The sequence below is a fragment of the Citrus sinensis genome, chromosome 5 (assembly GCF_022201045.2).
Source record: "Citrus sinensis cultivar Valencia sweet orange chromosome 5, DVS_A1.0, whole genome shotgun sequence".
In the NCBI taxonomy this organism is placed as follows: Eukaryota; Viridiplantae; Streptophyta; class Magnoliopsida; order Sapindales; family Rutaceae; genus Citrus; species Citrus sinensis.
The window spans coordinates 31,025,272-31,037,239 of record NC_068560.1 but is presented as its reverse complement, the minus strand read 5'-3'; the positions used below and the strand labels follow the sequence as shown (position 1 = coordinate 31,037,239).

The following is an 11,968-nucleotide window of genomic DNA, read 5'->3' as shown; positions in this document are numbered from 1 at the left end:
CTATTCAACATCAAAATCTAATTTATCTTAAAAAGTAGTTAGCTTCTACTTTCAATAAACGACGCACCCGTGAAAAATCAAATCAGTGTTTATGAACATTATTTGAGACTGATTAGAGAAAGCCTGGTGGCTCATATTCTTCTGAACCTTTTTCGGTTATGGAATTGATAGCAAAGTCACTAAGATCTTCACTCTTGATTTTGTTAATTGAAACAAAGACATATAAATCAGGAAGAAAAAAAATAATTTTAAAAACAACCAGTCTTATAAAAATATTGAATTGCCAATCAAAAATGTGAAACTCAATGGAAAATGGCTTCAGCGCCGTTGAAACTTGATTTTGATCGTGATCGCTTTTAGACCCACACGCATTCACACAATATATGACCATGGAAAACAAAAATAATGCTGAAGTTGAAGTCATGCAATGACGAATTAAACAAGTAAAATGAAGGAAAAAAGTTTTATGGAAGAAAGAAAAAGTTTTTTTTTTTTTTTATTAGCGCAAAGAGAAAACAAAGTATTTAGCTCAATAGAAATTATTTTAGTATTTAGAAGACAGTTTAAAATAAAAATTGATTTTTTAAAATTTACAAAATGAGTGTATAAAATATAAGGATGTTTAAAGTGCATTTTAAAATACAAATAACCTCATCCACACACACATATATATGTATGTATGTATGTATGTATGTATGTATGTGTATATGTATACATCTATGTATACGTAGACACTGTCCAGAAAACAAGATGATTCTAGAAGCAGTTCCAAAACACGTGACGGCAGATCAACTCACGAGGCTAAGACTTGTAGCCCAAGAAAAGATGCCGACGCGGTCCCCTCGCCTCCAATAAATAACCCTCCTTTCCCTCATGCGTTGTTTACAGCCTGAAATTTTTATCATTTCTAGTGACACGATCGTTGAATCTCTAACCGACTCTCGAAAATGCCTCGCAGAAGCTCCGGAGGAGGTGAGTATTTGAACAACACGATTATCTCGTAGATGTGAAGTGTTTTTTTTTTTGCGATTTTTCTTTGACATATGCAAACGGACATGATTCGTTGGTAGTTGGTGTTGTATGAGCAAATTTATATTTTGATGAGATGTTCGTTATTGAATAATATTTGGGCCGTTGCCGGCTTAGAAATTGATAGGTCATTTGAGGGCTCCAATAATATATATATGTATTATATGGTGTTGATTGATAAATCATGTTTGTCATCTGATATTGTGAGGGCAACTAAGAGTTCATAAATATCTTTTTTAAATGGGACATGAAATCAGAGACTCCTAGAGTTGTACTGTAACTGTTATTTGTTATTTCCTCCGTGCCTTTATCAAATAATTGAATAATTGGTAGTTTTGAAGCGGTACGAATTCCGTGGAAATCATATACTACATATATTTTTTGTCAGCATGAAACTGAATTCTTAGCAATTGGCTTGTTATTTCTGCAGGAAGGTCTGCTCCCCGCCCTCGTCCCGCTGCTGGTTCCCCATTGCGCAATCCTCCTCAGCCAGGTACCAAGCATATTTCTTTCTGTGTTGCTTGTCGCATTGGTAGCCTTGTTTTGCTTGGCCTTTTGCATCCCTTCCTTTTTTTTAAGGGAAGGGAAGGTCCTTTGATGTTAACTGTAAGTTGATAGTATGTATAATACCGTAGATTTACATGATCACTAGTTCTATCCTTGAGGAAGGGAAATTTCCGTTAAAAGCAAAACATCATTTTTTGGGCTAGTAAACTTTAGTAAATAATCTAATGCAGAGGGTGTCAAATGTTTTCGTTTGTTTGCTGGTATGCTAATTTGCATCATCTCGCAGCGTTATCCTAGCTAAAAAAATTGAATTTATTTGCATAGCTCTTCTGTGAGTGCAGTTTAAATTTGTGGGTAAGAGTGGCTTTTGTTATGTGTGTGCATGATAATCTTATACACTCAAGTGATGTGGGGTTTCGTATTATATGGGCAGGATTCTTTTGTGGTTTTATGTTATTGATGTCAGAGCGTCAATCATTATTGTTAGAATAATTTCCATTTACCAGGCTTCTTTTAATGTTGCTTATTATTGTTTCTGCTGAAATTTGATGGTTCTTTGAATTGTTTACTGTAGCCGCACATGCTCCTCCACCAGCACCTTTGCAAGGTGGGAATAGATCTGTGACAGGAGGAGGTCTTGGCGCTGCTGTAGCGGATGGTGAGTTCTGGTTTTCTTCTTCTTTGATAGACGAATTTACTTTGGTTACTGTAAGGGAACTGCAGGTTTTGGTTAATTTTATTTATTTATGTTTGGTTTGTTGATGAGCAGGCCTGGCCTTTGGTACTGGCAGCGCGGTAGCTCACAGGGCTGTTGATGCTGTGATAGGCCCTCGTGTGATCCACCATGAGAGTGTTGCTTCATCAGCCCCTGCAGCCGCACCAGCATCTAACTCAAGTAGCCTTGGGGGTGCTGATGCATGTGCTGGTCAAATTAAGGCCATTCAAGATGTATGGATCTTTTCTCTCTCCTAGTCTGTAATGTTGTTATCAATTATACATATCGATTTCTGTTTATTTATACTATTGTATCTTATGTTGTGAGTTCCTGGTCTATGCTGGGTAGTTTGCATGTAAGACCAATAGTTAGATTAACTCAGTATCTTTAGACAACAAATGTTTCAACCGTTCCCTCTTATTGTTCATCAGAATGTTTTATTCTCTGTTTGAGGAATCTGATTCTGGTACTATTTTCTTGATTCTAGCAGAGTTCTCTTTTAGGAATGGTTCTATAATTTGTCAGATGTGTGCTACTTTGGCTGGTGATCCTAGGTAATTAGGGATTGTGAGAAGCTATTAGCTAATTTGTGTTTGTATTCCTCTATTTGCAGTGCCTAAATAACTATGGAAGTGACATCGGCAAGTGCCAATTTTACATGAATATGCTTCAAGAATGTCGCAGGAGTTCTATGGCTGGCAGGAGTGCTTGATGTTTGATTCTGGCGAAGAGAAGATTGAATCTGTAACCTTTGCAAACTATTATGGCTACATTTTATTCTGGATAAAGGGATCTTATGTTTTGCGGTGGAACTTTGTAGCTAGCTTAATGTTATCTGTCACTTTTGCAAACCAGTTAAAAGTGATGGAATCTGAAGTTAGCAGTGGAACTCTGTGGCTATAGCTAAATGTTTGTGTAAACGCTGTATGATGCCAAATAGATCCTAGTCATAATGGCATGCCATTGATTAACGTGATGTATATGTAATGTAGTGCGACGTTGATGAATAGTTAATTATGGCTTGAATAACGCAATGAGATTTTGAAATCAGATGAAGCTTGCTGTTACTCTGGCGTTTATTTTTTATTTTTTTGTTTTTCTCAAAGGAAATCTCCCAGCTATTGGTCGGTTTCGAAACAGTTGGCTTGTAGTCATTGTACGTCTGATATGATGAATATGGAGTAAAACGTGCGCATTATCGAATCTCCAGTGTATTTTGATGTGGAGACAATTAATGTCTAAATGCTCGTCTAATGGAGGGAAGCAGTCAAGAATCAAGAATGTTGAAGCATTAGGATGTGTTTTCTATCAAGTAAGTTAACATGTTAGTTTTGTTCAGACTACTTGTTATTCAGTTAGATGGTAAATTTACTAACGAGTGTAGTGAGTGTACCAGGAAGTTTCTGTTTTACGTATATTATTGTAATGGAGGATTAAGGTCCCCTTCTATGGTACATGATATAATATTCCATATCTATGTCAGAGATGAGATGGCATGCAATGTATATAAAGTGTTGCACTAAAGTTTAAAGAGTGCTGCTAGGTAGCGAGAGGAACGAGAGAATGACGAGAGAAACGGCATTCTCTCCCGTCGTTTCGCTTCTCGTTCCTCTCGCTAAAGAATGAATAAAAAATAATAAAGAAAGACTGCTTTAATCACTTTGTGCCCAGGGAAATTTTAGCATTTTGTCTCCAGCCCCCACTCTCCCTCTCTCCCTCACTTTCCTCTCTCCCTCAGCAGCTTCTCTCCCTCACGCTTCCAGAAGCTCCGTCACGGATTCCGGCGTGCCTCACGCTTCCAGAAGCTCCGTCACGGATTCTGGCGTGCCTCACGCTTCCAGATCCCTCACGGCTTCCTTCCGGCGTGCCTCACGCTTCCAAATCCCTCACGGCTTCCTTCCGGCGTGCCTCACGCTTCCAGAAGCTCCCTCACGGCTTCTGTTCTCGGCTAAAGTTCTTGATCCGAATCCGAAAACAAGAATGAGCATAGAGAAGATTATGAACATTTCTTGGTTCCAGAAATTATTGCAACAACAGAGAAAGACGAGGCAAGGAAGCAGTCTTTTTGAATTAGGGGTAGCTGATAATAATAAATATATTCTTAAGGAGAAGATACCGGTATGGTATCAATTTTGTAAATCAGATCAGTTTTTTGTTTAGTGGATTTAGTTTGAATGGAATTCTCGGGTGTTTCTTCAGTTGCCTCTTCTGTTCTGCTCTGTTTGTTTATCATGCAAACTTTATTTGTTTTTCTAATCCCAAAATACATACATTTCCAGAGGTAGGAAGAAGCTAAATCTTTATGTTAAATGCTAAATTTTTTTTAAAAAAAAGATGGTTGTCTTAGTGCTTCCTGAAGACGCAGAAGCAGCCTAACCAAAGTATGAACTGTTTTTTAAAAAAAAAAAAGAAGGAAAAAAGCAGCACTCAGATGTAGCATTTTAGCTATCGGGCTATCTGATATCACTATCATGATTTCTTTATGTTAGTTGCCTAATAAGAATATGTTTATCTGCAGCGCTTCTTTAACAACACACCATCGTCATAAGCCACGAAAGTTCGTGATGCAAGTGCTTTACTGAATCTGTTGTTCAAGTGGATGCTGGTATCCAAAAGTGTGGTAGTGACATTCTAATACATAGCAAACCAATCACATAAGCCAACCATGAAAATGCATAGGCAATCATTTTGAGTCAAAATTTTCTATATCTTTACACAAAATCAGAGACTTGTGTGTACTCAAAAAAATGGATTAAGAGAAGATCTAAGCATTGTTGTAATCATCATCACATTCTCCGATCACAGATGACAGGGTCGACATCCATGCCTGCAAACCACTCTGAGCATTCTTCTTCCTTGTTAATTCCAGCTTGTTTACAGCTCGCTTTGGTGATGGTGATTTGCGTGAGAAGAGCGTGAGGGAGAGAGGAAAGCCAGGGCTGGAGATAAGTTGATGATTTCCCTCTGCACGCACTGATAAAGCACTCTTTTTTTATTATTTTAATGTTTTAACGAGCGAGAGGAACGAGAAGCAAAACGGCAGCAACTGCTGCCGTTTCTCTCGTCATTCTCTCGTTCCTCTCGCTACCTAGCATTTTCCAAGTTTAAAATGAAATAGACAGTGACTCGTCGGCGTTGCCTATTTCAGTTGAGAGTTAAATTTGTAAATAGCCCAAAAAAACAAAAGAAGGGGGGGGGGGGGGGGGGAAAGAATAAAACAGAGGGTGAACCACGACTATTTTACAGGGCCCATTCAATGACCCGGCCTGCCCGCCTGTACAGAAAAGTAGGCGAGTAACGGTCAGTGAAAACGAAGGCGGGGGCTCGCAAATTTGAATTTTGAAATAAATACAGGCGCAATTATGTCCATTGGATACCGCTGTAGGGAGTGAAAAAGAAAGAAAGCAGAAGGACCTCCGTAATCTTTTGTTTGAACTAGAAAAATTGTCTTTCTTAAGAAATTAAAAAAACAAAAAACCCTAATCCCAAATTCTTGGAGTCTGTTCTCTGTTGGAAGGAGTATTAAAAAAGAATGGAGAGTTACGATACCGATTCAATTGATTCGGTGCTCTGCACTTCGGGTGCGAGATTGATTAAATCGGGATTTGTCAACACGAACTCGACTGGTTTGTGTTTATTCAATTCCTGATCTTTTTTATTCTGTTTTATTCTAAATCTTGATTTTTTAAGATCGTGTCTTTATATTTTCGTTCCCCGTATCTTTTTGTGCAAATATTAGAAAAGAAACGAATATCTTGGTTTGTCAGAAACTATAAAACATAAAATTAAAATTTGTTCATTTTGTTTGGGAATTAAAGTTGCCTTAAAAGGCCGTTTCCTTTTTCCTTTTCTTGTTGCCGAGAGATAGTTATCATTTGTCGACCAAATTGTTCATGCTATTTTGTTCTTTAAAACCAGATAATATTTTGATGTTTGTCAATGCTGGAGGCAAGGCTATAATGAAAGAAGGAAATATGGGCATGAATGTTGAGAGTGATAGATATTTCGAAGGGGGAGATGTTTTGAGAACTGATGAAAGTATAATTGATGGTGGTGATATGGCGGTCTTGTATCAGTCGGCACGGTTTAGAAACTTCAGTTACCGGATCGGTAACCTATCACCGGGAGATTATCTGGTTGATCTTCATTTTGCTGAAATTGTCAATGCAAATGGTCCTAAAGGAATGAGGGCTTTTGATGTGTTCATGCAGGAAGAGAAGGTCAGAAAATTGTGTGGTTATCAACAGATTGATTCATTTTATAGTTATTTCTTTTTTGGGGGATAAATTCTTTATTTTGAATAAAAAATGTACAGGTTTTATTGGAGATTGATATATATTCCATAGTTGGAGCTAACAAGCCATTACAAGTTGTGGATGTCAGAGTTTCTGTGGGGATGGATGAGGTCTTGTTAATAAGGTTTGATGGAGTTTGCGGAAGCCCAATTGTTAATGGGATTTGCATTAAGAATGCCACAAATGTACCTGGTATAGGCTCATTCATGTTTTATCACATTTAACAGTCACTGTTAACATTTGTATGTTTTATGTTGTAAAATAATCCATAGAATCTTTAGGGGATCATGGTCATCTCATATGCAACGGGTGTGGCACTGAAATTGAGATTGCACCTGCTCAGGTAAGTTGTGATTTCCAATTAAGTCTGAAACTTAATGAAACTTGGAATTCTTGTTAATAATGCTTCAAAATTTGGTGTACAGGACAAACTTATGAGAATGAAGTCCATGGCCAAGTATGAAAAGAGGATAAAAGAACTGAAAATTCAGCGCCAGCTCAAGACAGATGAATGCTATGAGGCCTGGATGTCACTAACAGCTGCAAATGATCAGCTAGAGAAGGTTAGGATGGATCTTGACAATAAATGTTTCCAAAATCTATGTCTAGGTAAGTAATGATTCAACTAGGAATGCTGTTTGATTGTTATTATTAAAATGTTATTACTCTTATGCCAATAAATACCTGAAAGTTTTAGTGTAGATAAATTAACTTTCTTCTGATCATGCATGGCTTTCCATAGATCAAGCACTGGAAAAGAAAGCAGCAAAACTCAAAGATGTTGCTAGTCTATATGAACGTGATAAGAGGCTGTGGATTATTGCTATGAATGAAATAGAAAGGAAAATATTGGTAAAATATATATTCTTGGATGCTCAATTTAAGAGGTTTGTCTGCAGATCTGTTTAAATATCAACTTTGGATAGACTGTTCTATGTTACTTCTTGGTCAAATTGCAGATTTGGAAAGAAGAACATTCACAGCTTGCCAGAGAAGCTCATGAATGTGCTTCTTCAGTTCCTCAATTAAATAAGATGGTTTCTACTATTCAAGTATTGGGTAAGTATGGGTCATGACTCAAACTGTGTCAAAAATTGTTGAGCCTAATGCTTAAATCTATATTGCAGTTGCACGATATGATGATCTAAAGTTGAAGTTTAGCGAGGAGCAAGCTAAGAGAAAGAAGCTGTATAACCAAGTGCAGGAAGCTAAAGGCAAATACTATGCATGAATCCTTGATTATTTTCTTTGACATCTTTTGCTTGTGGTTTGATCCAATTCATGCTTCATTATCTGAACCTCCTCTTCAGGGAACATCCGTGTGTTCTGTAGGTGCCGACCATTAAGTAAGGAGGAAGCATCTGCAGGGCATGCGATGGTTGTGGATTTTAGTGCAGCTAAGGATGGAGAGCTAGGAATACTTACAGGTGGTTCCACAAAGAAATTTTTTAAATTTGATCGAGTTTATTCACCTAGAGACGAGCAAGGTATGCACCGATAAAACAAAATTCAATGTATCATTTATATTATTTAACAATCCCATTAAGGAATCTGTGCAGATGGTCAGACAAAGAAATGTATTTTGAGATAATGTTGCCTTGCTGTAACAGTTGATGTATTTGCGGACGCTTCACCTTTGGTTACTTCAGTGTTAGACGGATACAATGTCTGTATATTTGCTTATGGGCAAACGGGTACAGGAAAGACTTTCACAATGGAAGGTACACAGCAGAATCGAGGTGTCAATTATAGGACTTTGGAGCTGTTATTTAAGATCGCCGAGGAGAGAAAAGAAACTTTTACCTACAGCATTTCAGTCAGTGCACTTGAAGTCTACAACGAACAAATCAGAGACTTGCTTGACACCTCGCCAACATCCAAGAAGTAAAATCCTTATTCATAATAATATGCATTCCATACAATTACTTTGATTTTTTCAGATGATAATCATAGCAAGTACTTGTCTGATTTTGAGTTTTCCCTTTATTTTAGATTAGAGATAAGACAAGCTTCTGAGGGGTTCCATCATGTGCCCGGCTTAACTGAAGCCAAAATTGAGAACATTAAGGAGGTTTGGGATGTCCTGCACATTGGAAGCAATGCAAGGGCTGTTGGATCAAATAACGTTAATGAACATAGTAGCCGATCTCATTGGTAGGTAAATTCTGCTTTAAATTAGAACTAATATAAATCTTTTCTTCATTGGCATAGAATAAATTTGCATACCGCCAAGAGCAAGTAGTTTGATTATTTTTAACTTGGTTAATTTATTTGTGAATTCCTTGCGTAGCATGCTTTGTATATTGGTAAAAGCAAAGAATTTGATAAATGGTGAGTGCACCAAGAGCAAGCTATGGCTTGTTGATCTGGCTGGCAGTGAGAGGCTTGCAAAAACTGAGGTCCAAGGGGAGCGACTGAAGGAGGCTCAGAACATCAATAGATCGCTTTCAGCTCTTGGGGATGTGATTTCTTCTTTGGCAACCAAAAGTGGTCACATTCCGTACAGGTTGCTTCTTGTCTTTCTTGCTTTCAGACATGTACTGTCAGTTCTTTTTTTTTTTTACTTCTCGATTTGCTATTGCAGGAATTCGAAACTCACTCATCTGCTTCAAGATTCCTTAGGTAATATAGTAGCTCAAAAATAGGTTCATGTTTGATCAGCCCAATACTGCATCAATGAAGGTGCATGTAGACACTAAAATTGGATGTGGGGCATCTTGCTTTACTTTGTAAATGAACATATCTTTCAGAATGGTCATTTACATGAGGATTGAGTCATTAAGATGGTTTAGGTACATACAAGGTTATTTTGATATGAAAGCATGATTTTTTTTACTCCAAATGCTACAAAGAGAGCAATGCAAATGCACTTTTTAGGATTAGATTTGGTAGTAATTTTCATTTTGCTGCAACTTCCATAGAACCAATTATTTGATGCAGCTACATGGAAAGCGCCATCCATTTATTTAAAAACTAGAATGCTCAGTTTCAATTATCAAAAGTTTTGTAAATGGCTGCAGGTGGTGATTCCAAAACTCTGATGTTTTTACAAATCAGCCCTTCAGAGCAGGATCTAGGTGAGACACTAAGTTCATTAAATTTTGCAAGTCGGGTTCGAGGGGTTGAACTAAGCCCTGCAAGGAAACAGATAGATATAAGCAAGCTTCAAAAGGTGAAGATGATGGTAAGCTCACTGAAGTGCTATTTTCGTCAACTCTTTTCTAAGACAAATGAGCTGCTAGGGTTTCTTTTCTAATTTTTCTTTATATATGTTCTTTTAATCTGCTTTTTGAAGCTTGAGAAAACAAAGCAAGAAGTGGGATCCAAAGATGATGTAATACAGAAGTTAGAAGAGAACTTTCAGAACTTAGAAGTTAAGGCCAAAGGCAACGTTCAGCTTTGCAAAAACCAACAGGAAAAGATTAATGAGCTAGAGAGCCAACTTGAGTCAAAGACACAGCTATGCAGACAACTGGAGAAGCAGTTGTTACAAGTTTCAGAAGGAATGAAGGGGAAGGAAGAAATTTGCTCAAATGTTCAGCGAAAGGTTGCTTGTCAGATGAGTGATTTTAATATTATAATTTTCCTCTTATTTGTAGGTAATAATAGGTGGGTATCTGACACTACTTATTTTCTGCCAAAGGTAAAGGAGCTTGAGAACAAGCTGAAGGAGCATGATCAATCAGAAAATGTGACAGCTCTTCACCACAAGGTTTTTGTGAAGAAAGTTTTTCAACTTAATGTAGAAAGTTTGTTTGCGAAAGAACTTCAATAACTATTCAAGTGAACCTCCAAATGATATTATGCTCCAAAGACAAACCCTACAAATCTGTATTGCCAGAAAACACATATCTTGATCAGAGAAGTTGACGTGTTTATAGGCATTTAAGGGCAAAATCCTTCATTGCTTGCTAGAACAAATTAATTATGTTTTCCTGGAGAAAAACTGTGCAACAATTACTGGACTCAAAGATAATGTGATGTTTAGAGAATTTGATAAAAGATAACATGATTTTCTTATGCTACACAGGTCAGGGAGCTTGAAAACAGATTGAAAGCAAGAACACAAGAGTTTGAGGTCCATTCAGGGATGCTTCAACAAAAGGTGATTACAACCATGCAAATTCTTGAATTACTGCAATGAGTTTCTCTCTGATTGTTACCAGCTTCATAAATAATGAAAGACACAGTCAGAACCCCACTTCCTCACCCTCGTTTGTCTTTTCTCACCCTTGAAAAATGCAAAAGATAGCATAGTTATTATAATAAGGCATAATCAGAGAGGAAGAAACGAAATGGCAAAGTAGGTGGCTGGTAGAATGATTTTGTTTTCGGCAATAGTAGGCAAACGAAAGGCTATCCTAATTAATCAATTTTAGTTAATAGTAAAATTTTGTTTTGGAGTACATTATTGGAGTTTCATGCAATAAACAAGCATATAGCTGCTCTAGTTTAATAGCAAGGGAGGCAATGATTTTTAGAACTCTTCCTTTTATATTTTGGCAGATCGCAGAGCTTGAAGAAAAATTAAGAAAAAAGGAAGAATGCGCAACAGCATATTGTTTTGGTGAAAGGCCAGTCACCACACCTTATAATGCAACGGTGTCAAGAGTGGAAACTACCATAGATGACATGGATCCCCCAAGTCTAAGAATTTTAAACCACAACGGCAGTAACAGAGCAATGAATGCGGAGTCAGAGTCAGACTTGCTTAAAGGAACCAACTCTCTCCGTGAGCTAAGGAGAAAAAGACAGACTCGATGGAGGGGTTCTGAGAACAACATTTTGTTATCAGCTTCTTTACTCGAGAAGAATTCATTGACAGCTGAATCAAATAAGCCAAGGCTTGTCGATTCATCTAGGGCCATAGCAAGGATTACAAGAAGTACAAAAACAGCGAGCATTGCTCAAAGGGCATCATTCTTTAACAGCAAAACAAACAGGGATCAGGTCGCAGGAGGAAAGGAGAGTGGCAGCAAGTTAAAGATATGGCTAAGATAGTCTGATTGGAGAGAAAAGCAAGGGCATTCTGCTGCTTTTTCCCTTGTATCTTCGTGATGTTTCTTTATTTAACCTTCCTGTATAGTTTACAAAGTAGGCCAGACTACATGGCACGTAAATTGAAATGTCTATGGAGACTCATATTGTTTACCCCAAAACGCCAAATGGCAGATATCTATACATACTGCCCAAGTAATATTAACGAACGAGAGAAATCATTAAAACATTGCACGCTACAATGCACAAGCTAAGGAAAGTCGCAACAATGACGTTCGAGAAATATCACAGTAGTATCAAGAAATGACTTAATATGCAGCTCATTAATTTACCATTACTAAAACCTGTAAGTAAGATCACACACAATACTCTTGTACGACATTTAAGCCACTACTACACTGCAAATCATTATTAAAAATAAATT

General features: G+C 37.4%; 2 protein-coding genes across 4 annotated transcripts; both read left to right on the top strand.

Annotated features, from left to right (window-relative positions):
• The first annotated feature begins 803 nt into the window (after positions 1–803).
• Positions 804–3,318, top strand: LOC102609946 (hypothetical protein). Its single transcript, XM_006472360.4, has 5 exons — positions 804–972; positions 1,460–1,522; positions 2,111–2,194; positions 2,306–2,484; positions 2,865–3,318. The coding sequence occupies exons 1-5, from the start codon at positions 948–950 to the stop codon at positions 2,961–2,963; spliced, it is 450 nt and encodes a 149-aa protein (XP_006472423.2). The 5' UTR covers positions 804–947; the 3' UTR covers positions 2,964–3,318.
• Positions 3,319–5,469: 2,151 nt separating this feature from the next.
• LOC102609642 (kinesin-like protein KIN-14R) lies at positions 5,470–11,697 on the top strand. 3 transcript variants are annotated; one of them, XM_015528587.3, is made up of 18 exons: positions 5,470–5,877; positions 6,170–6,471; positions 6,567–6,738; positions 6,819–6,889; positions 6,972–7,155; positions 7,289–7,398; positions 7,506–7,605; positions 7,674–7,760; positions 7,857–8,033; positions 8,157–8,430; positions 8,539–8,700; positions 8,837–9,052; positions 9,131–9,168; positions 9,567–9,730; positions 9,842–10,093; positions 10,190–10,258; positions 10,577–10,651; positions 11,053–11,697. In XM_015528587.3, the coding sequence occupies exons 1-18, from the start codon at positions 5,784–5,786 to the stop codon at positions 11,545–11,547; spliced, it is 3,042 nt and encodes a 1,013-aa protein (XP_015384073.2). In that variant the 5' UTR covers positions 5,470–5,783; the 3' UTR covers positions 11,548–11,697. The 3 variants fall into 3 exon arrangements, with proteins under 3 accessions (XP_015384073.2, XP_052296921.1, XP_052296920.1); XM_052440961.1 differs by having other exon boundaries at positions 6,828–6,889; positions 8,837–9,168; XM_052440960.1 differs by having other exon boundaries at positions 8,837–9,168.
• The last annotated feature ends 271 nt before the right edge of the window (positions 11,698–11,968 follow it).

Excerpts from the sequence above, each read along its gene's own strand:
- LOC102609642 (XM_052440960.1), top strand. The coding sequence starts at position 5,784 with ATGGAGAGTTACGATACCGATTCAATTGATTCGGTGCTCTGCACTTCG. Across the intron at positions 7,606-7,673 it reads TTCTACTATTCAAGTATTGG|TTGCACGATATGATGATCTA; the intron begins GTAAGTATGGGT and ends TCTATATTGCAG. Across the intron at positions 8,034-8,156 it reads TTCACCTAGAGACGAGCAAG|TTGATGTATTTGCGGACGCT; the intron begins GTATGCACCGAT and ends TTGCTGTAACAG.
- LOC102609946 (XM_006472360.4), top strand. The coding sequence starts at position 948 with ATGCCTCGCAGAAGCTCCGGAGGAG. Across the intron at positions 1,523-2,110 it reads GCGCAATCCTCCTCAGCCAG|CCGCACATGCTCCTCCACCA; the intron begins GTACCAAGCATA and ends TGTTTACTGTAG. Across the intron at positions 2,195-2,305 it reads TGGCGCTGCTGTAGCGGATG|GCCTGGCCTTTGGTACTGGC; the intron begins GTGAGTTCTGGT and ends GTTGATGAGCAG.